Here is a 25,218-nt window from a genome sequence, read left to right as displayed (position 1 = left end):
TAGGTTTAATTGTTTAAATAAAGACACCTGGAGTATATTGCACCAATAGGCTAGATTCCTAGCTCTCCTGTAATAATTTATTTCCATAATAAATGCTGATTATACATACTGTATGGTTTCCCTTGCTTATGTCAACAATTTCTCTTTCTCTCTCTAGCTCTGTGCAGCAGCAGTTCAGTATAAGGGGTGGAATGAATCTGGGTAAATTCATAAAATTCATAAAGAAAGATTAATCATCTATTGCACCACACAAGTCAAGCACAATACTGTACAGTTACAGATTCTACCTTCATCCTCCTTACACTATAGTGCGTAATGATGATCTCATCTACCGAGAAACAAACATACTGTAGCAGTGTAACTCTTTCTGGCCGCTGTCCAGGGTCCAAGTGCTGAAATCTATTCAAGCATTACATGTACTGTACCACAGGAAACGTGCATTACATGTACCACAGGAAACGTGCATTACATTTACCACAGGACACATGCATTACATTTACCACAGGAAACATGCATTTACCATAGGAAACATGCATTACATTTACCACAGGACACATGCATTACATTTACCACAGGAAACATGCATTTAACACAGGAAACATGCATTACATTTACCACAGGAAACATACATTACATTTACCACAAAGTTCGTGTCGTTTTCGACAGAACGAGCTGCTGTAGAATCTCTAAAAAATCAGCATCCATTGACTCTGTATGATACATTCATTTACAAAGATTGTATTTTATCAGGCATATGAAAACATACAACGAATATATGGACTTGTTTACGCTGAATATATATTTTCTGTTGTATTATATAATATTTCTTGTTCAAGTTTGTTATTGTTTTTCCATATTGAAACAGTTAAACGCACAATATACAGTGCATATATCAGTGGCATCAAGGGGAATGGGGTACTGTATATATAGAAGTTAATAAAACATAAATAAAAAAAAAAGATTTGGTGACAACCATGAAAATACACTCCGTGCAGTTGTAAATTAACTGGATAAAACAAAATAACAGCAAAAGAGATTCTAGAGAGACTATTAACGTAAAAATCTCCGATTTTATCATAAGTATCATCCTATAAATAACACCGAGCAAAAATTCAGTCGATAGAACACGAATAATATCAATGTGAAACCACACTGTTTACTATAGCAGTACAAACTGCCACAGTCTATAGCACTTTATTTACAGTCTTTGCGGTGTAACAGCTGATCTCCAGGCTGTTTGAGCATGATATTGCCTTTTTTTCCCCCTCAGTGTGGGCGTCTCCTTATCTAATTACTTCTACTGATCTCTCAGGGTAGTGGAGCTGCGTGTATCCGTGCTTCCTATTTTAGCATCTCTCCTCCCTCGGGAATGCCATATAGATTTAAGACGCTGTAAGTGTGCTTGACGTAGTTTTGACGTGTAGATACTAATTTCCATTCAATCTGGGGAAGGTTCTTGCCTCTATTCAGCGTAGACTCTACAAGAGAAACCGTCTCCTGTGCCTGTTATCTGTTCACATAGCAACAAGGAAAAAGACCCAAGCATCCAGATTTTAATTCATCCAGCACTTTCTTAAATATTGCTCAAATACTATAGCTATTGCACCGATACGTATTGAAATGGAGGGAAGATATTGGCCCTTCAAATGCACTGCTTTAGTTATCTTCTCCTCGTGCTGTTTAGTATTTGTCACTGCTGGGACAGACAGGCAATATGTGAATGAATGGGCAGCAGAGATCCTAGGGGGTCCAGATGCAGCACAAAAACTAGCAGAAGAGCTGGGCTACGATTTCCTCGGCCAGGTAAGTCTATAATTAGCCTACAACTTTATGAATAATGCTTCTGCTTCTGAGCTGTGGATAATAATTATAAATAAAGCAGACGTTGGGAAATGGGTTACTTTTTATAAATAGATACTTTAACATTCACAACAGTACATAGAGCTGTGCTCTGACATGATAACTGTTTTCTTTGGAGATTTGGATTGCTGTTATCTTATTACGATGATTAGTGTGTGTGTGTGTGTGTGTGTGTGTGTGTGTGTGTGTGTGTGTGTGTGTGTGTGTGTGTGTGTGTGTGTGTGTGTGTGTGTGTGTGTGTGTGTGTGTGTGTGTGTGTGTGTGTGTGTGTGTGTGTGTGTGTGTGTGTGTCTCTGTCTGCCTGTCTGTGTCTGTGTTTTATGGAAGATTGACAATGCAACCCAAATATATCATTGCTACTGTGTGTATTTTATTAGATTTATGTTTAATAAATAACATTTCCAACCTGCAAATGACACAATTTTACATTCTTATGAAAAAAACCTCTAATATAACATATTTGTTCTATTCATAATTCACATGAATAGCCTGGGTATTTGTGTTAAAAGTGTAGTTCCCACCGACATGTTCTGTGGTGTTATCATTAAGGATTGTCTCGACACTCGACACCAGCAAGGGAGTTACTGATGAGAATTTCTTGTAGGAATTGGGGGCATAAACGTAAACATGGATATGTACAGAACTCGGGGTTGTTGCAGTCAAAAATGACGAGGCCTCTTACAGTAGTTCAGATTGTTTAAAATATATTTATAAAATCAGACAGGTGGTATTACACTTTCAGATGCTGATTGTTTACTTTCCTTGTCATGAATAAAGCAGCAATATGAGTGCTTACAGATCCTGGATCCTGTACACAGCTAGGCATATGTCAATATCATTAACAGTGATCTCTGGTGTCTGTGACTAGAGCATATTATTTTCCATATTCAATATGGCAGTGCTAGCTACTGTAGTATGTATGCAGCGAACCATATCGTATTCTGTGGCACATCTGTGACAACTACAGCCCACAGCAGTTCATTGCCATCCATGCATAGAAAACTTTAGTGGACAGTTGTTGCATTATAGTAGAGAAGCAGATGGATATGTTTCAAAACATAAATATTCATCTTTTTAGAATTCTCAAAAGGAATAAATCGGTTACTGCAAGCTTAAAAGTTTTACAACTTTATAAAGAATGTGTTTGCCTAGGTAAATAGTTACATACCTGGCTTCATACAGATATATACAGTACAGTACATACATTTTTTCAAGTTCATAGTGAAGCCTATAAGTATAGCAACAGCAAGGGGCAACATGGGAGCACCTGCATAATAATATGCACTTAAGAGTGAGTTACATTACAATAGTATAATGATAGTGAATATTTTATCACAGTCTTGTGGCAATATTCATGCTTTTGAGAACTCTCATAATGATTTCCAATTAAAACATCCCATCTTCAGTTGACAGCATACAAATTGCATTATTTTTCTCTGATCAATTTGGTGCAGTTTTTCAGTTCTAGTTTTGCATAAGACACTGGTACTTTTCTACTACAGTTGTTCACTTCTTGTCATACTTCTTGGATTCATGTAATCATTAAAGTGTTATTTTCATTGTCTAATTCCAAAGTTGCAGCTAAATACGGGTGGATTTTTTTTGCGGATTTGGATCCGCGTTGGATAGGCCAGTTTCTTTGGTCCATGGATTTCTGCAGATCAGTCTCGAAAAGTGTGATTCATCTTTTCCAGATTTAGTTTTTTTTTATCACTGACAATTCACATGCCGGGTTAATAATCCGTGTTGGGATTTTTAACAATCTGACAACGGATTGCGGATTCCGTGGATTGGATTCTTAAAAATCCATCCAGATTGTATCCAATGGCGGTTTTGTATTAACCCCTACGGATTCAAACTGGAACAATCAGTCAACGGATTTTACTCAGCGGAACAGATTTTGCAAGGAAAGCCTGGGAAATTCTGGGAAAACGATTTTGACACTTCCGCTCATCCCTAGTTGTTGTACTATCTATAGCCATAAAGACACAGAATAACTATTTCCCCAATATATTGTAGTGTACTGTATAAGTGCGGGTTGGTCTTTGTACATTTTTCTACATGTTTAAATGGGAATATGCAGGCCTGTGTATACCATGGCATGCATGAACATGACTGTATATGCAGTAGACTATGCGAACCAGTGTTTTTGCGCATGTCAGTGTCTATGTATTTGTATTACTGTGTGTTAGTGAACGTGTGCAATGGGGTTAAAAAGAATCAGGTGCTAGTATTATTTTGTACCATGTATTATTTGTCATCTTAACTCTGTGCCCAGGACATACTTGAAAATAAGAGGTAACTCTCAATGTATTACTCCCTGGTAAAACATTTTATAAATAAATAAATGGGTCAGCTGCATTACAGGTCGATTGGAGAGGGCGCCATGAATAACTAGAGATGTGCAAATGTACCTATATTAGTTTTGCCGGTTATTTATTGACATTTTAATACATTTAAAAAACCTTCAAATATTTTCAAGGAAATTTAATGGACAAAAAATCAGCTAAATTGTGCAATTTCACCATGAAGTCTAAATTTGCTGTAAAAACCCTGCCCCACATTTTTTCTTTTGATTAAATTGCATACCACCTCCCTCTCATATCATATTTAGAGGGAGAATGGTGGTGGTACACTGGTGGGTAACTGGGTTAGGCAGGCAGGCAGGTAGGAAGAAAGGAAGGCAGGGATAGAAAGAGAGGCAGGCTGGTTTTTTTAGCCATTGTCAATCCTTGTCAATCTGAGGCCTGAAAGCCTCCCCAATTATCTTCCAGGTAGTGTGGTTATATGCCTCTTTTCTGCATGTTGCTATAACAAATGTTAAAATGTCGCCCTCTCTTGGAATCTCTCTTAGAATTCAGAGACAATGGCCAAAAATGGTTATTTCTTCTCATGATATGTCTGGTCCACTGCCATTTTATTTTTTTGACACCTTGTAGAGATGTTGCAGACTTGTCTTTGCTTTTGAGTCCATTCATTCTTTTTTCGGTTTCTTCTGGTGATACACAGCATACATTTGTCCATTCTTCTTTATTGTTATTATTAGTTGTCTGAAGCTTCTGAATGATCATAAACCCACTGTAACGGAATATATTGTTATATTGGTACTATAGGAGTAGAAAAAAAGGTCCCATGGTCATATCTGGTTCTGTCTACTGCCCAACCTAGTATACTATATGCCCAACACATAAACTTAACATACCAGAGTTAACAACACAACTTAAACTGGTTTTCTTGTGTACTGGTACAGAGATAGTATATACAAATATAAATGTATACAGTAGCGAAGACTGACACTGCTGCCAACACAAAAATTATGTGATACAGAAGTGGTACCCCTATTTATAGCATTCAGTTGCAAAAAATAAGTTTTTAATATTTATTTTTTATAATTATTGAAATATTTGAATGTTTTTGTTTTTAAAAACCCACTTAGTAGCAGCTTGTTTTGAAATCTAATTGCTTGAAAATTTTAAAAATTAGCTGTTTCTGCTGCCAACTTGAATTTTAGCATAAAATTAGCAACTTATTTTAATCACGCCATTGCTCTGCAATATAATGATGACCCCGCTTAGGGGAAAGGAAATAATTGCTGTGCTTAGAAAATATATTCCATGTCTGGCTAACCCAAATTCACTTTAAAAGATAGGAACAAAATTATAATGAAAAGTGAACTAAATGTACATTATGTATCTAACTAAAAAAGGTGCACCATATATACAGATGCAGCAGCCGTTATTTGAACAAATCACGGCGCTGTTTTCGTGTGCGCTGTTGTACTCCATGCGGCATTAACGCCGCCAATCGCCCCAGGCACACGTGTTTATCGCGGTTGCTTTGTTTGAATTTTATGGATTGTGTGCAATTAAATGCAATTAAATGAATGAATTGTAATGTGTACAGTACTGTGCTACTGTGTCAATTTCAGGTGTTTAAAAGCCAGAACGCTAAAATGCAATTTTCTTCACTTGCCTGCACTCGCGTCTTAAGGCTGTATGATTGGAAGAAATCTCGCGCCATGACCTGAGTATTCCGAAGTATTTCAATAATGGCCGCTGCATCTGTAAAAGTTATAAATAAAAAAAACTGGAAAAGGACCAGCAGGTGGTATTTCTATATTGATCCAGTCTGCTTTTCCTAAGGGAATCTTCAGCAGATAATTACTGATTTCCAGCTATACTTTTTATGTTGAGCTCACTACATGAAAAACAAATCATAAATTATTATACTGTAAGCAAATACAATACAGACACAGACAAATAATTTGGAGCTACATTAAAGCTCATTACTGCTTTCTCAGTATCTATCACAGTAATGTCTCATGAAAAAGTCTGTGGGCCTCATGCAGAGAGCAGCACTAACAGGGAAAGCGGCATGTTTTGGCGAATTCTGCCTTGAGAAAGGCAGATAATGGCAAGTTTTAAAAAAAGCGCCATTTTTTTTTTCTTGAAACTCGCCGCGCGGCTGGAGAAATCCTAATCTCTCCAGTGTTTAAAACGGCCGTATGCAGAGAGCCGCGAACGCCATCTAGTGGCTGTTCGCGCCAAAAAAATGGCGCGATTTTCAACATTTTTCCTCTCCACCATGAAGCTGGCGCTCCGCGGCCGGTGGAGAAAAAAAAAAAAAAACGATTTCTTTCCCACTAGTTTCAACAGCGCTCATAGCGCTGGTTGAAACTCTCCATATGCAGAAAGGATTGCAAATGCAGTTTTATGCCCTTTCTGCATATGGAGAAAAAAACTCTCCAATAAAGCTAAATTTTATTCCCCTCTCCAATTCTAAATAGTGCTGATCTCTGCATGAGGCCCTGTATTTGTTGTATTAATGTTTTTTTCTGCATGCTATTTCTCTGTTATATACCTCTTGAATACATCCATAGCCAGGATATGTTGCAATTTTTCGTACTTATGTTTCATCGTAAAAATGATGACTACTGTACATCCCAACACTCATCTAAATGCAAATAGCCACGACAGAATGGTCCTAAAGTAAAGTCACAGCATGATCAATACATGCAATATTTTGTATATTTATTATCAGTTTTTAATACTCTTTTAGCGTGTGAATTTTTGTCAGCTATATTACTATTAGACAAATCACCTTTTCCTTTCATGCTGTATTTTTTCTTTCATACTGTACCTTTGATTTTCAGTAATGATTGAACTATGTTTGTGCTATTTCACTAAACATGTTTTCAGCAGGTTGGTATTAATAGCAGCCGTGATCTAAACATGATACATATATATATATATATATATATATATATATATATATATATATATATATATGCTTAATTGATATAAATGTGTAAATAAAACCTAAACAGATCACATGATCCAACTGTGATCCACTCCTACAAATTAATCTTGCTGTATGTTGATTATCCAAACATGAATATATGTCACATGACCCCCACACGTTTAATCTATTAGTGTGTCTTGAATGGTGGGTTCTAAGAAGGAAAGTATTCTTTCTATTCCCTGTGCTATTTACATGTTTCATTGCCACATCCTATTTCTCTTTTGTTCTCCTGAATCATTGGAATTGCATGCTCCTTTTGTTATCTTGTCAACACTGGATAAATGCTATTATGTTGTGACATTGAATGGCGAGGTGATTGTGTTTGCGGTTTTGTCATGTGACCATGCATTGACCAGTAATAAGAAAAATTAAATTGTACCATAAATATTTATATGTGTATTACAAACTATCTTATGAAGAAGCATCTTAATTAATTTAATGCAGAGCCGGCTATTGTCTAATGCATACATCTTATTTAATATCTAGAAATGTTATGTCAGTACTTCAACACATTTTAAATGTAGTCATTGCCAAATAACCCTTCAACGTTTAACAGAGCAAATGAGTTACAAAACATCTGTTTTCTGTGTTTACTGGCATATGTCAGTTAAATAGTCAAATAATGTTATGAATCCTAATTCTATTATGTTTAATTGCAAGGGTGCACACGGTTAGTTTTCAAGGGATACTAAAATGTAATGGGGGCTACAGTATGTACAAGTGGCAAAAAGAGCAAAATCCTAGAAAACAGTCTAAAAATTATGGAGTACATTATGCTGCTGCCGATTGGCATTTGTGAAGCTGCTTTTAATGCACTGAATCCTGCGTTCTCATGCAGTGCGCCACTTACCGCTCCAACAACATCAAGGTATTTGCACCATGAAAAAGGGGCCATGTTTAGGAGTGTGTCTACAGTTTTGCCCTCCTGCCTCAATTAACAAAACCCACAGTAAATTGTTACATAATTCATTAAAGTTCACACCTATTATTAGCCCACATTTTGTCTGCCATCTTAGAGATAGCAGTAATGGATCTATAGTCTCCAATGCATTAGATTAGCCCCATACAATCATGGAAACCACTATAGGTAATGGTTGCATTTATTAGTTGAAACATAAATTAGAGACAAGCAAACCCCCACGTTTTTTAGTGCAATACGTACAGTACCTAAACTCAACAAATTGGTTAGGCGTGTGTTAATTAGAGAAATCTTGACAATCTGGCTTGCTCATGATGACTAAGATTGAGCTCTCCTGTATTAAATAAATAAATCTAATTGTAAAATGGTTCATTACATTCTCTGTATAATGCAACTTGGGTTTTATTATGACATTGCATTTTTATAATTATAAAAATCTATATCTGGCATTTTTGGAGAGGAAAGACTGATATTTGAATGAACTTTAACTAGATACAAAATGCATCATTTAGACAACCTGTTTTTTTCTTCTTCATCATGAGTCAAAGCAATCATGACATATCTATTGTGTAAAAGCGTACCCTTTTCCATTAAATGTCTCCATGACGTCAGAGTAACCAGCAATGAGTAATACAAGAGCAATATCACTTGTCTTTGTATAGAGATAGCTTACTGTATAATTTATCAGCATTCCCTGCCTCAGGGTAGTAAAAAGAAAGATAAGGGTATATAGATAGATAGATAGATAGATAGATAGATAGATAGATAGATAGATAGATAGATAGATAGATAGATAGATAGATAGATAGATACGCATGTGTGTATATGTATGTATGTGTATTTATATATATATACAGTATAATACAACAACTATGAAATAATTACAGTGGTGTTGCCACAGTTTTCATGTAGTATAGCATTATTTAGAAATGTTTCCTCATTTAACAGTTCCCCCATTAATTCACTAAATGTTATTTTTTTTTAAAGGGCAGCACTTTAAGTTGAGTAAGCAGGAGATACACGGGGAACTTTTCTTACGATGCATTACTGGGCGATCAAATTATTTTAATGAGATATTCATACAGTACACACAAGATAGTTTTCCTAAAAAAAAAATTCAGTGGTGTTCAGCGTTATATGATTTAACACAGCAGTGTCGACAGATTATAAAACCCTAGAGTTCAAGCGGTCCTTTGAATTAAGACGATCAAGGGACTGAAATTAATTTGAACTTTAATAAGTGCCTTTCAACTAATACATTTACATTAAAAATAATGATGGTGGGTAAAAAAAAAGGTGCAGAAAACCCTCAGTATACAGTGGAGGGGTTTTGTAATTTTTTTTACCCATTATAACTTTTTTAATGTCTGGTTACAGTATACCCACGTACAAGCATCACGTTCCATAGCTAGCAACCAACCTCGCTCTGATGAGATTAAAAAGGTTTAAATAGCCATATGTGAGTAGGTTTATTGGCTATGCACTTCTTTAACCCAGGCTGTGCCGAAAAGCTGTGTAATGCGTCACGCATAAGGTTATAGGGGTCTTATAATGTTTTGATGCACTGGACACTTTTTGCTCCAGAATTGTGTCTTATGTTCCAAACTTATTGCTCCAGTTTCTTACATCTGGTGCAGATTTTTAAGTAAGACCGTTAATGTCAACTCAAACTTAGTAGATTTTTTTAATGCAGTTGAAAAGAGCTGAAGGGATGCACAGAGATGCAGAATTTGATACATCTCATTATAATCTATGTGTCATGTAACACAGCCTGAATGCCTTCTGTTGACATTACCCAAAAAACATGCAAATGCACTTGGGGCAAAGAATGGAGTAACGTGCTTAATACATTAACGCGAAGAGACGCAACGCAAAAATTATGCCAATTGCACTGATTCTGCTCCAAAATTGCCTTAGTTGGCAAGACTCTGCATCACTGGAAAGGCCTAGTTAAAGCCTTATTTTTGTAATTTTCCTTCTCCATATACAGTATTTTCTATGGGGCTCCAACACTGCGTCACAACAATTGGGAAGATCTCCCTCAGGACTGTGTAACTGTGACGTTTAGATATTCCTTTTTAGTATTGTGTAAATGGGAAGGAAATGATTATAATTGTAAAATGGTTCATTACATACTCTTTTAAATACAATAGGCTCTTTATAATGACATTGCATTTTTTTTTAATTATACGTAACAATCTATATATTGCATTTTTTTGTGAGGAAAGATTGATATTTTAATGAACATTAAATAGAAGCAGAATGCATAATTTAGACAACCTGTTTTTTTCGTCTTCATCATGAGTCAAAGCAATCATGACATATCTATTGTGTAAAAGCGTACCCTTTTCCATGAAATGTCTCCATGACGTCAGAGTAACCAGCAATGAGTAATACAAGAGCAATATCACTTGTCTTTGTTAAGAGATAGCTTACTGAATAATTTATCAGCATCCCCTATCTCAGGGTAGTAGTAGATAGATGTGAGAGAGAGAGAGAGAGAGAGAGAGAGAGAGAGAGAGAGAGAGAGAGAGAGAGAGAGAGAGAGAGAGAGAGAGAATATATACAGTATATATAGATACAGTATATATGCGCGTATATACACTACAACACAACAACTATGAAATAATTACCTTGGTGTTGTCACAGTGTTCATGAAGTATAGCATTATTTAAAAATGTTTCCTCACAGTCCCTCATCTAACAGTTCTCCCATGAATTCACAAAATGTTATTGCACTTTGCAATTTTATTAAAGGGTTTCACTTTAAGTTGAGTACGCAGAAAATACACGGGGGAAATTTTATTTCGATACATTAATGGGCGATCAAATTATTTGAATGAGATATACATATACACCTCAACCCCCTTATAACGCTGGGCTTGGGGTCCAAAGAATCACATTGCGCTGTTATTTTAAACACCAATGTATAAAACGCTGTAACATTAGCTATTCTAAAACAATCAATGTAATATCTTTGTATCGCTGTACTAACAAATGAGAGACTGTTTAAAATTAACATTCTGACAGTTTAGACCAGCAATAGAAATCAACAGGCATAGCACAAACAGCTATTGTACCAATTGCTAGAATCAAACAGCTGAGCGTATTTAGGCTGTAATGATGCAGGGTTATAAAGGTAGACTGCAGAGAGACATGTGGCATAACCCCAGAAGAAGTCGATACACAGACGAAATGTGTTGGGCATTTTGGACTGCAGAGGCCACCATACCCACTCAACCAGGAACCAGAGTGGCTGACACAAGCGGATGCAAGGCAACCATGGACGCGAGTGAGAGACGCAGAATGGGGGAGCCATGCACACGGTTACACATATAACAAGGTAGGGTTGGAGTGCGCCCGAAGTAACTCTATGGTTTTGGCCAGCGGGGAAATTGCGAGTTGCCCTTTTTCCCCGTGTGTTGTTTGTCAATGAAAGTAAAATGTTAATGCACCATATTGCATGCATCTGCGCTTTCTTTTCTACATGAGGTTTTTCAAGGAGGAACCACTTCAGAGGACCCTGTTCCATGGAGATGCAGTATGTGATATCAGTGTCTATTTGTATTCACTGGGTTTATTGCACGTTTATATTGCACTGTTTATATTCACATTCTTTTTTGCGCCACGAACACCAGTTTATTTAGTTTAGTGTGTTTTGCGGTTTTAGATACTGCAGGTCTTTAAGCAGCAAAAGAGTTTGTTCACATACTATCAATTTTATTTGTTTGTACCTTATTTTGTTCTCTTTAGAAGAACAACCCTGCCATAATTAAGTGTGCTCCCGGCCATACAGTCGGCCATCTCATGAAGGTATGGGACAAATTCCAACTGGACAATGGGTTGCTATACCGAGTGGTCCCCTACCATGGTCATCTGGATAGGAGATAGCTAGTGCTCCCCAGAAGGCTGCAAAACATGGTGCTGAGGTCGCTACATGATGACCATGGACACTTGGGCGTGGATAAAACTTTTGGGCTCATAAGAGACAGGTTCTACTGGTCGAAAATGAGAGAGGCTGTGGAGTATCATTGTCAAAGGTGCTTATGGTGCATCCAGAGGAAAACACTGCCTACATGAGCAGCCCCAATGACCAATCTGAAGAGTTCGGTCCCATGGACCTAGTGTGTGTAGAGCCAGATTCCAGAGGTGTAGGGAACGTGCTGGTGGTAACTGACCACTATACTCGGTATGCACAGGCTTTCCCCACTAAAGATCAGAAGGCTATAACGGTGACTAAGGTACTGTGGGAAAGATATTTTGTCCACTATGGATTGCCCAACTGAATGCATTCAGATCAGGGGCGCGATTTAGAGAGGAAACTTATAAAAGAGCTGTTGAAGCTGCTTGACATTGAGAAGTCCCATACCACCCCATACCACACTGAAGGTGATACCTTACTGATACCTTACTGGAACGGTTCAACCGGACTCTGCTCAACATGTTGGGGACCCTACTATGAAAAAGGTCAGTTGGAGCAAGCACGGTTGGTGCATACCTACAACTGCACCCAACATGAGTCCACCGGTTTCTCCCCATACTTTAGGATGCTCAGTAGAGAAGCCAGGCAACCAGTGGACATCCTTCTGGGGATCTCTACTGAGTGCCCAGTGTGGCTCACTACCAGTACATAAAAAGACTGAAAAACAATCTCCAAAGAGCATACACTACCGACACACTTTATCCTAGCAGGGCTAGTTCCGCAAGCCGGGGGATGCCCCGGCTTGCTAGCCCCACTCCCTCGGCGTGCCGCGCGTCACCGATGCGCGGTCACGCGTCATCGGTTGTCAGCGCCCCCTGCACGCACGTCCAGGGCTCCACGAGGGAGCCCTGGTGTCCCGCGATCGCGGGATGGCGGCAGGGGGTTCCGGGGGACCCGGCGGACCCGGCAGCGGTAGGGAGAGCGCCCCGATCGGAGGGCGCTCTTCCGCTGCTTTGGCGCGCGCCCGGCACCCTCCGGCGCGCGCCAGGTTACTGCTGCGGCCGAGAACGGGCAAATGCTCGAATAAACTCGGCCGCAGCAGTACCAGTTATCTGAATGGACCAGAGCCAAACTGAATGAGAATAATAAAAGGTGGTACGACTGCAGGGTACACTACCAGGAGCTTCGCCTGGGAGACAAGGTTCTTCTGAGAAATTTGGGAGTGCCAGGTAAACACAAATTGGCTGACCGATGGTGAAATAGCCATTTCAAGGTGGATTCCCAGCGGCCTGGGATTCCTGTATAATGAATAATGGACTCAGACGGACGGTTAAAAGCTTGGCATAAGAACCATCAACTGCCCATTCCTCAAATCGATGAGTCTTCCTCGGATATTCCAGTGGAAGATGAAGAAGAGCCTACTGCCGGTCGTAGTGACCCCCAGCCTACTGCATCTGGTGCTGTTGCCCAGCCTCTAAACCCTGAGAGTCCGATATTCACCCCAATGGGTGACAATGACATTCACTCTATGAGAGGGCCAGGGCCTCGAGTCAATGGAAACCTCTCCAACCAAGAAGACGCCGAAGAACTCTCAGGGTCAACTAACAGGACGGCGGCCAAGGTGCGGAGGAGTCAAAGAGTCACTCGGCCACCAATTAGAATAGCGTATGACTCAATAGGGGAACCCAAGTATGAGTCTCAGAAGACATCTACAGACAGGTTCGCCTCGATTGTCTCAGTACTGACAGAGGTATTTCATGCCATTTAAACTGTGTATATGTAACCCCCTGTGTCTGCTTTCAGCACAGGACATAGCCCCTTTAAGAATTACATTCCACTGGACCATGTGACTGTGCTTAGCCAGTGGAATGACAGTTGGTGACCGTTGGAAAGGCAGCTGTGGGAGTGAGGGTGTACAGGCCCATCCTGCACAGAGAGTCCATGCAGGACCCCTAAGAGAGAGGGAATTGCAGAGAGAGAGTAAGTTGCCCCACTGGACCAGTGCATACAGCAGGGCCCAGCAGAGACCAGGACCAGACAGTGCAGAGGGAACCAGGCAAATAGAGGCTATAAGAATTAAACAGTAACCCATAGGATTCAGGCTCCCACCTCAGTGATAGGACAAGGGAGGATCTGATGGACACAGGGTTCCAGGTGCCCAGGGTACCCTAAGTATTGGGGAAAGACAAGCACCTATATTATTGTACTGTTACTGTGTTATTGTTATTGCTGTGTTGCATATTATTCTCTTTGCCATTCTGTGGGATCACAGTAAAGAAGTATTACATAACTGTGTGAGTGTGAGTTCTGGGGTATGCAGTATAGGTATACCGGTACCTGCGAGGAGCTATTCGACAATGCTGGGATCCTCACGGGTGGAGGCGCTGCACTCATTCACCCCAGGCTTCCCTCTAGCGGAGGCTTAGCCCCTTGTAAGGCTAGGTCCCCACTGCCTGCTGCAGCGCCCACTATGGGACAAGAACACCCCTCAATGGGGCTGGGCCCGCTAACTACCTTGTCCTCTGCATTGTGCGAAGACAGGAAATCTGTGCTCACGTATCGCTGGCCATGCCCCCCAGCAGTTCAGCCAATGAGGGCGAACCTGCCGGGTGATGTCGTGGCTGTGCCCCCTGCCACGCTCCCGCCTTTCCCCCTGCAGCTCACTTCAGACCGGGGATTTCAGCTGTACGCGCCGCCAGGCAGGCGTGCGTGAAGTGCCGACACCGTGGCCTCAGCCTAAGCCAACATGTAGCACCATAGCGCATAACGCCTGCAGTTTCCCATAGGGGTAGGGAAGGGGTGTTACATTTGGAGGTGCTACTGAGATTCAGACCTGGGGTGCCGTGGACCAAATTAAACCTTGTGTTAGATGTTACATAGCATTATTTAGAAATGTTTCCTAATATACTCATCTAACAGTTCCCCCATTAAAGCGCTAAATGTTATTACATTTTAATTAAAGGTGGTAATTTCTTTAAGTTGAGTAAGCAGGAGCTACACTGTGGAACTTTTACTTCAATGCATTAATGGGCGATCAAATTATTTTAATGAGATATCCATATAGTACACACAAGATAGTTTTTCTAAAATAAATATTCAGTGGTGTTCAGCTTTATATTATTTAACACATCAGTGTCGACAGATAAGAAAAAAAATCCTTGACTTCAAGCGCTCCTTTGAATTAAGATGATCAAAGGGGAAATTAATTTGCACTTTAATAAGTGAATCTCAACTAATAAACTGAAATGTTACTAGCCGTGCAAACAACTTCTTCCCTACATATTGGAAATACTTATGGTTGCAATATATATTTTATTAACAATACAACAGGAGACACTCTATGACTCTGAGGGTCCTGCGTATTAATGCAGAGAAATAAAAACCTGTTTTGACACACACTGGACACATTTAACCCAGACTATGCCGAAAAGCTGTGTAATGTGGCAGGCATAAGGTTATAGGGGTCTTATAATGTTTTGATGCACTGGGCACTTTTTTGCTCCAGAATTGTGTCTTATGTTCCAAACTTATTGCTCCAGTTTCTTACATCTGGTGCAGATTTTTAAGTAAGAAAGTTAACGCCACCTCAAACCTGGTAGATTTTTTATGCAATTGAAAAAAGAAAACGTGACGCACAGAGATGCAGAATTTGATACATCTCATTATAATCTATGCCTCCTGTTAAAATTACCCCCAGAACATGTAAACGCACATGGTACAAACAGGGTAACAATATACTGTACTTAATAAATGAACGTGAAGAGACAACAGAAAAATTATGCAATTTGCACCGATTTCACTACAAAATTGATTTAGTGCATAGACTCCTATGTGAATTATTTATTTTCCCCCTATTTGTTTGCTAAATCGGTATTGAAAATTGAGACTCTTTTAGTCTAAATTGCTATGTTAGGTCATTAATTCTATTTTTAGAAACACTAATTACAAAGACTATTTTTAGCACAAGCACTTTAAGTACAGTTTTTTTAATGCATTTTACATGAAGAGCCTGTAAAATGTAAGCACAAGCTGTGAAGTTTAATTATTTTCAATAGTGTTTAGAGTATTTTCTTAACATGTACATGTTACGATATTACAAGACAATAACTGGCATTTTAACCGAAAACTTTGAGGGCTGTTTGCTGTATCTGTTGACAGTCTTTAATAGTTTTAAGTATTTATTTTTTAAGACTTAATTTATTTTTGTTAACATATCATTTGCTGTTCTTATCGTGGATTGGATTGATTTACCCCTCAGCCACGAGAGTAATGCTAAGGGTGGGCACTTTCACTGGTGTTTTTTTTTTCTTAATGAATAAAGGGTTGATGGACGTGCCTAACAGCACATTAAACTCGTTTTTGTACATTGAGGAGCATGAAATAGTTACTCTTCTATGTGTTACTTTTACAATAAAGCTGCTTTTAATTATTCTTTATACATAGGCCCCAGTGTCTCTTAATTGGGACTTTACATCATTAGAAAAGCAGAACAATCCTATACTTTATTTCTCTTGTCCCCTGGTTTCCTTGTGAAAAAAACATGGGAACCTATTCAAGTCATAAGAGAGATCTGAACGAACTCTAACAGTGACGATAACCAAGGAAATCAGCCTAAAACTTGTAGCTGCTGCCGATCCGATAAGATATCTCCTTGTAAGGAGTTGACTACTAGACCACCTCCAGAAACCTAAGCAAAGCCTGCTAGGTCTAATCTACCCAGGGTTGGATAGGTTAAGACAAGTAAAGAGAATCTACATTACATTTTACCTGACAGTTAATTTCTCAGAACTAGCAAACACAAGACTGCGCCTAAAGACACAGAGACTGTGTAAATACCTAATGACAAAAAACAATGCTAGCAATATAAGGGGACTAAGAAGAGCCCCCAACGAACAACAACAGCCTGGGTTCCTGATCCACCATCCCTATGGTGCTCAAGGAGCAGGAGTACCAGTGTAAAACCACCCTGCTTCATTTGTTCAGTTAGTTAGCGGCACATATTCTGGAAGCCTTAGGCAAGGCTCTGCGTCACTGGAAAGGCCTAGGTAAAGCCTAATAGTTTCTTTGGAGATCCAATGCTATGTCACCAACTATTGGAACATCTCCCTCAAGACTGTGGGACGGGGATTGTTAAGATATTCCTTTTTAGTGTTGTGTAAATGGGAAGGAAATATATATGTGCATGCATATGTACCTGATTATTTGCCAATATTTTTATCCATGTTTCATTATTTTCCTGTCATTACTCTCTACCACAGTCAATATAAAGAAATCTTGAAAGTTTTGCTTTCCCTTTTTCTTGGTTAAAGGGTCTAAAGTATACAGTATTTGTAAGCTGCAACCGTGTGGCAGGTACACACACTAATTATTTCTTGGAGTAAATCCTGTTGCTTTCACCCCAACAATGCTCGGATGGAGACACTGAAGCAAAAAATAGAATAACTTGTACAGAGTTTAATCTGAGATGAGAGCTGAAGAAAGTTTCACCCCTAGCACACAGAATTCAGGACCTCTAAGATAATAGAATATGGCAAGATATGACCCAGCTGAGTTTCCCATATTAAAAAATAAGAGAGAGAGTTTCCCTATGATAGTGAGAACTGGGGCTCTATTTTGGGGGAACGGGAAACACAATTGAAAGAAATTAGTTGCCAGTAGTTCATTTTCTTTCCAATAACAATATGAGTTAAAGAGTTACACCCTTAAACCAGTGTCCATATGACAGAAAACTCCTTGTGAGTATATGGAGGATAGCGCTTAACAAGGTTTTAACTCTATATAGAGTACTGTATGCAGAAATGATGTCGATCCCAGTGCAAATATTACCTCTTAGCCATGATGCGGCAATCAGAAAAATTCATCATAATAGAATAAAGATTTACTCACATAAAGATAGACCTCCTTTGGATGTAGTCCAATGTAGGATAAGGAAAATCTCCACTTGTTTTCACCTGTGGGGTGTGAATACCATGTGCCAGGCGTAGTAGATAAGGAGCAAGAAAAAAATTACCAGCAAACCAGAGCGCCTGCACCATGAACTTAGACAGTGCAAGAGGGTGAATAAAAGGCGATTTATTGCCAGAATAGGAAGAGCAAAGTTACACTAACATGTTTTGCGCCCCAGCACTTTGTTAAAGTTGTGCCGCTCTCTGGCTTGCTGCCAATTTTGTCCGAGTTTCCCATATTTGGCTGAATGAGGTGTTACACAAGGATTATTAGGATACAAACACATAATATACATTTTTATTTTATATTCAATTGTGTATATTATAGGTCTTGTTTAGCTCTGTTTAACAGGCAGTTGTGTAAATCAGGGACTTATTCAACATTATTTCACAAGCAGCCAGATAAACAGGGACTTGTTCTGTCTAACCCTTACCCTAGTATGTCTAACCATACCGGCACTGATAATCTGGGAGAAAATCATTGCTGACTAAATATAAGTAGGGGAAGGAGGTTATGAGTTGGCTGTTAGTTAAGTAGACACTTTATACAGTACAAGTTATTGACATCTACCAAACACCTAAGATTTAAAGCAGCATTTTGCATTAAAAACTTTGTGGAAATGACCCCTAGAAAGAAAAATGTTCACAGCATATGGAAATTGGGATTATTTAGGCCAACTGGTACTTCTGTCAATTTCCATGCTTCTATGTAAAACATAATGGAAGTGCAAAGGTAATGGTAGGACTGTGAATAAAACTGTAATGATAATCCGTATCCCATATCACTTATGTTGCAGACTCCATCTAGTAATGAACTATTTTAGTAAGAGCAGACTCTCCTATGGCTGTTTGTTGGCAGGAAATCTCAGAAAGATGTCAGAGATCTTTAACAAAAAAAAAAAAAGAAAGGCAGAACTGTTATTTAAGACATATATTTTTGGAATCCACCACAAATAGCAATTTCAAGCTGCACCATACATCTCAGGGTTTTTATCAGTTGATCTGATGGTTTAAACCAGGCCTGTCAAACACGCTGTCTGCAGGCCGCATACAACACAAGAAGCTTTCTTATGTGACCCAGAGGTTGATGGGAAAAGATGTCGTTTTTTGCCAGGAGGAGAGAGTTGTTTTGGCCAGGTGGGAGGAAGGGAGTTGTTTGGCTTGAATGGGAGGGAGTTGTTTGGCAGGGAGAGAGTTAGTTGTGTGGTCAAGAGAGAGAGAAGTGAGGGGAGAGAGAGAGATGTGAGAGTTAGAGATGTGGAGAGAGAGAAGGAGGGGAGAGAGACCGAGAGAGAAGAGATTATAGTGACTATGCCAGTCATTTATCCCGTAGGCTACTTTCTTTTTTGCTACCGCCTCTCTGATGATGGGGCCCAAGATTTACATGTGGATTTAAGAATTTGACGAGCATGGGTTAAACATTTCTGTAAAATACTTTATTAATATGATACCACTATGTATGTCTACGTACATTACAAAAAATTGAATCCATGATCTCTGTATTGCACTTGCTTTTCCCTTACCACCAGAAAAAAGAATGTATTTATTAATTTTAATGTGTTAAACATATTCTCTCGTAGATTGGATCACTTGAAAATCACTACCTATTAAGACATAAAGCTCATCCTAGAAGATCTCGTAGAAGTGCAATACGGATTACGAAAAGGCTATCTGATGATGATCGAGTAAGTATCTTGTCTTTTTGAACATTTCAAACATTTGGTCATCACAACATAATACACATTAGCTATACATATTAGATATGAGATAGAATGGTACAGACAAGAACAACTGAGATTAGAGTTGAGATATACTGTAGAATGAGTTTAAGGAATGTAAAATTGGGTCTGAATATTGATGCTCAACTTTGCCCTGTTAGATACACCCCTTTACCCCTCCCCCTTCCACATGGAAAAATCTATAAAAAGCTTTTAACAGCTAGAATTTGTGTTTCTTAGTAACATATGTGTAGGTACATGCAGCCTTTTGTAAAATAGTAGAATAAAGAATGGACAAGGCTTTAGCTCTCATTGTATGTAATTTAATGTTGGTTATCAGAAGCTGATAAATCAAAGGAGTTAAGATACACAGAGGGAATGAATTACGAGTCTTGCAGAATTCTGCTAGACCAAAGCGCTTTAACCTCTCCACTTTCAAGTTTTTAGCAAAGAATTTAGCTAGAAAATATGTAGCCCTGGTTCCCCCACAACTAAAGGGGCTACCGGTACTGCCGTTACCTGTTGGCTCACAGAAGGCCTCAGCCTCCGCCATTGGAGCCTGTGTGACCGTCTCGGTGCAGTGCCTCCACCTGAAAGGGATCCTTGCGTAGCAGGATAAGCCCATCCCAGGAAAAATACCAGTAATACACACACACACTAATAACAGTACCCTGTACCACACAGTATAATAGGCCCCAACCTGATACCACCAGTGAGAGTCCCCAAAGTAAATTGGGTGCCAGGCACCAATCCCCTGATGTCCTTTTCCCAATGTCAAGGCCCACTCAAAGTGTAGGATAGCACTATCCCTTGGATGTTGGTGCACTTAGTTGAGGTACTCCATTACCCGGTGCGGCCGACTTAGAAGCAGAGATCCACTTGATCGCGAAGGCGTACGCCTCCCCGTGGGATGAGCTCCAGTAGGAGGGACCTACCTTTGAGAGTCTCTGTATGCAAAAGTGGTCTGTTCCCAGACCACAGTGCGCAATCACCGCACGGCGTCTTCCTCTGTGTCCCTGACACTACTCAGTTATTGGGAAGCGTCCCTATCTAGGGCCTTCCCTGAAGCAACCACAAGCTCACTTGAGTGGGGCCTATCTGGGACCTAAAGGAGGTACTCTGGCCTAGTCTGAGTGCCATTGACACTCAGACCCTACCTTCCCCTTCTCTGTCCTGGCTCCGACTGGCGTGGTCCCGCTGAGCGTGTCAAATGTATCTAATTCCAGGTCCCTGCCTCTGTCCCTAAGGCTCATGGGACTTGTAGTCCCTTGTGGAGTCATTTGGAGTCCTGGCCGCCACTCTAATTGCTCTACACATGCGCGAGCCTTCCGTGCGCATGCACGGATATCCAAAATGGTGGTGCCCTATCGACGTCCCACCTCAGAGTTCCCGGCGACCAGGTCGCCCCTCCTGCAGCACCCGCACACCGCCGCAACCTCCTTGCACCGGTAGTTGTCCCTCTCCCGCAGCCCGGAGGTAAGAGGGTGACCCAGCTACACACATAATAGGATTTATGGGGGCCTCTGACAGAGACTGATATGGGAGAGCATCAGATCATTTTACACAATATTTATCCTATTGTTCTAGTCTGGAAAAAAAACATAAAAGAAAGTAATGTCAAACATGTTCTGCATTGTAGAAAGCTATCATTTTACAAATACATTTTATGTGTCATTATATGGTTATACATCTTATGCGACTGTCATCGCATTTGTTCTCTTAAGAAATATGTCTGTATCTTCCGTATAACAATATTTACATTAGGGGACCATTTTAATTAGGGCACTGGTGACATCCTTATTTTTAAAAACTGTGATCATTTTGTTTGATGAAAAGAACAATACAAATAAGTGACTCCCCTCCGAATTGGATGTCATGTTCATTTCAACACAAACAAGTTCTTTTGCAGTGAGAAACTGAATTATATAATTACTAGGTAGAGCTCTACAAAACAGATCTGAAATCCCATGCAGAATTGACTCAGTTCTGAAAACATCAGCAGTTGTTCAATGGCAGCACATTTCAAAAGAGATTACATCAAAAGAGAGAATATTCAAAACAGCACGCCTGTAAAAAACAACCAACAAATAATAGCATTGGGTTTGAATATAATATGGTAGTTAGAAGTACAGTTTACGTCTATTTTAGCAGTTTATGTCCATAAAAGGGCAGGAAGTGATCTAAGGAAGACAAAAAGGGTTTAGGGAAAGCTACATTGCATAGCATTGAAATGGTCAATGATGAGTTTAGATTCAGTGATGAAATAGTAATAATAATAATAATAATAACTCTATTTATATAGTGCTTTTTCCCCAATAGGACTCAAAGGTTCTCATACATTTAAAGCTAAGAGTTACAAAAAAGAAAATATTTAAAGCTATAAAAGAAACCAAGCACAAGATAAAAATATAGGATGAACAGAATATAGGATGGAATGATATTGTGATTATTGAATGTTTGATAGCTTGTGGTTTACTCATCAAATGCCTGGGAAAAGAGTCATGAGTCTGTTTGTAAAGATTTCGAGGGATGCCTCACGAACTTTACGGGGCAGAGAGTTTCAAAGAGTAAGAGCAGCATTACTAAAAGCCGAGGGAGTCAGTGAGATTCTGGGAACTATTAGGATGCAAGTGAGAGACTGGGATTGTAGGGAAGCAGGAGCTCTTTAAGGTAGCTGGGACCCTGATTATGTAGGGCTTTGAATGTCAGCATGCCAATTTTGAAACAGATTTGCCAGTTTACAAGCAGCCAGTGCAGAGAATGGAGAACAGGTGTCATGTAGCAAAAACAGATCTTATTAGAAAACAACGTAGCCACAGCATTCAGTACCAGTTGCATGTGGGGCAGCTCTGTTTGCAGAAGTCCAAGGCAAAATGCTCTGCAGTAGTCCAGGCCTGAGGACACAAAGGCATGAACCAGCATAGGGAGATACTCTGGGATAATCAAGGCCTAATCCTGGTTATGCTCCTCTGGTAGAAGAATGAAGATTTGATTATGGTCAAGCCACAATCAAGGACAACACCAAGATTACTTACAAAGTCATAGTTTAGCAGATAAGGACCCCCCAAACTTAATGCCAGTTGGTTTACCTAGCTGCAGTCTTGTTTTTATAAGACAGTAAAAGCCCACCACAAGCACCTCTGTCTTATCAGGATTCAACCTCAACCAACTGGCATTCATTCAATCAAGGAGTACAGATAGATATCCATTAAGGATTGATAATGAATGCTTGTACTAGTTGCAAAGGAGAAGTATAGTTAAGTATCAACTGCATAGCTGTGGAAGCCTAGGCCATATCATCTGATAATGTCACCCAGTGGTAGCATGTACACTGCAAATAAGGGAGATAAGATAGAGCCCTGTGGCACTCCTCGACAGGGTCATTGGTTCAGAAAAGTAGTCTCCTGAAGATTCTCTCTGTCACCTGCTGTTGAGAAAAGATTTGAACCAGCTGAGAGCTGTGCCACTTACATTTTTCAGGCACTACATTAAAATCCCACAGTTCATGGTATCAAATGATGCCGAGAGGTCACGGAGCACTAAGATTGGACAGTCAACCCCTGTCTCTAGCTACGAGAAGATCATTAAGCACTCAAACCAGAGCTGTTTCAGTACTGTGCTTCTTTGGAATTCTGACTGGAATGGGTCATAAATATAATGGGCTGAAAGGTGGGTTTCAACCACTTTTTCAATAATTTTCCCTAACAAAGGAAGGCTTGATACATGTGAAATTAGCCATGTCGCCCTAGTCTATTGAAGACTTTTTTAGACGAGGTCTGACAACTGCTTCATTCAGTGGTTATGGAAAGATGTCCATCTGCAAAGAGCACTGGACTATATTGGTAAATACTTGACTGATTATATCAACACAGCCTATAGGAAAGTGTGCTGGGCCTGGATCCAAATCACAGGTAGTGGGGCGCAACCCCTGGATAGTTTGCATCTGTAACAATGCTCATTTTTAGACAGGAAGCGACCTGCAAGGCCGAGGTATAATATAAAATCACGAACCTGAACCGTGAGATAGAGTCCTGAATTGAGAATAGAATAGTCAGGGTCACAGGCTAAAATCAAGGTAGGTGGCAAAGGAGCAAGATTGGGGTGATAGGCAATGGTCAAGGCAGGCAGCAGAAGTGCAAGGTCAGGGTTACAGGAACTGGTCAACGCAGGTGGCTGAGGTGCAAGGTTGGGGTCACAGGTAGTGGTCGAGGCAGGCAGTTGAGGTGCAAGGTCAGGGGCTGAGATCTAAGCTAGGTCTAGCCAAACAAGAATGCAGGAGTCGAACAGGACCAAACAGAAACCATACTCTGGCAACTTCCTGTAGGAAGCCCTGCTTTTTTATAGGCAAGACCAGTAACCAAGATAGCCACAGTAGCTTCAGTGTGGGAGGAAGTCATGATGGATGTCAGGGAACAACATGATCATAGGAGCTTCAGTGGAGCGCTGACAGTGCCGAAGCCTCATAGCATCATGTCTTCCACATCCAGATGGTCAAAACTAGTCCATGAAGCCAGAGAACCCATATTCACATGCCTGAAACACACACACACACACTCATTAGAGAGCATCTGGCCTGAATGATGGATACTGTATGAGAGAAGAGAAAGAAAACTCATCACAACATGATGTGAAGAAGGCTACATCAGATTGCAGACATGCTGGCCTGCAAAACCTCTCCCTATTGAGGAAGAGCCGAGCTGTTCTATTTTGCACTGCCACAATCTCTCGTGACAGGAACTCTGACTTCTGGGTGATTGTGAACTGGTATTTTGCAAAATGGTGGATCAGTTTAAGCTTGTCTTCCAACATGCGAGCCCTCCACTAGGCCTGTTTAAGCCTGCAACCCCTCCACTAGCATTGTTTAAGCCTGCAACCCCTCTTCTTCAATTCCCAAATGGTACTGTTGAACCATGGGGAGTGGTAGTGTGAGATAAGAGGTCGCAAATGAACAGGAGCAAAAGTATCCATTGCAGCTGTCACCCCCATATTATAGTAATGGACAAGAGCACAAGGATTATTTCACAGGCAATCAGAAAGATCCAGGTTTTGTGATCAGGCCCTGGGGAGTCAGATCCCTAAATGGCCTGGTAATCTCCATGGAAGAAGGCCTATTTGGAGGGGCTGCTAATAAGAATCAAATGGAGTTGTAATCTGGCCAAACAACTGGGTCCATCATTAAGTCAGAGACTTCTAACCCGTTCTGGAAAACAAGACCAAGTGTATGGTCGCTTTTATGGGTAGCAGTGGAAATACATTGTATGAGGCCTAAGACACTCATCATGCAGAGGCGGTCTTGACCAAATTGTAAGAGTTTTTCATCGACCCAGGCAATGAAGTCTCCCAAGATAAGTCATCTGGGGTACTCCAGTACTAAGCCAGAAACAAGGTCTTTAAATACCAATATTGTGATGGTGAGGGGGTAACCAGGCTCACTAATAAAGATTAAGCCCATTTGGTTACCTCTGATCCATGTATTGGGGTTCAGGAGTGTCAGTTCTTGAGCCCAGTGATTGTATATGCATTGTGAATAATTATGCGACAATAAAGAATTGAT

The 25,218-nt window shown here is 40.1% G+C and overlaps 1 protein-coding gene across 2 annotated transcripts in view; it reads left to right on the top strand.

Annotated features, from left to right (window-relative positions):
• The first annotated feature begins 1,300 nt into the window (after positions 1–1,300).
• Positions 1,301–25,218, top strand: part of PCSK1 (proprotein convertase subtilisin/kexin type 1) — a 69,456-nt gene continuing 45,538 nt past the window's right edge. Inside the window, exons 1-2 of one of the 2 annotated variants that reach the window (XM_075593319.1) lie at positions 1,301–1,803; positions 19,527–19,631. In XM_075593319.1, coding sequence (XP_075449434.1) covers positions 1,621–1,803; positions 19,527–19,631 — 288 coding nt within the window. In that variant the 5' untranslated portion in view covers positions 1,301–1,620. Of the gene's footprint in view, positions 1,804–13,886; positions 13,982–19,526; positions 19,632–25,218 lie in introns of those variants that run through there. The other variant, XM_075593322.1, reaches the window with a different exon arrangement.

This window comes from Ascaphus truei, chromosome 1 (genome assembly GCF_040206685.1).
Source record: "Ascaphus truei isolate aAscTru1 chromosome 1, aAscTru1.hap1, whole genome shotgun sequence".
In the NCBI taxonomy this organism is placed as follows: Eukaryota; Metazoa; Chordata; class Amphibia; order Anura; family Ascaphidae; genus Ascaphus; species Ascaphus truei.
This window is presented reverse-complemented; position numbering and strand designations above follow the sequence as displayed.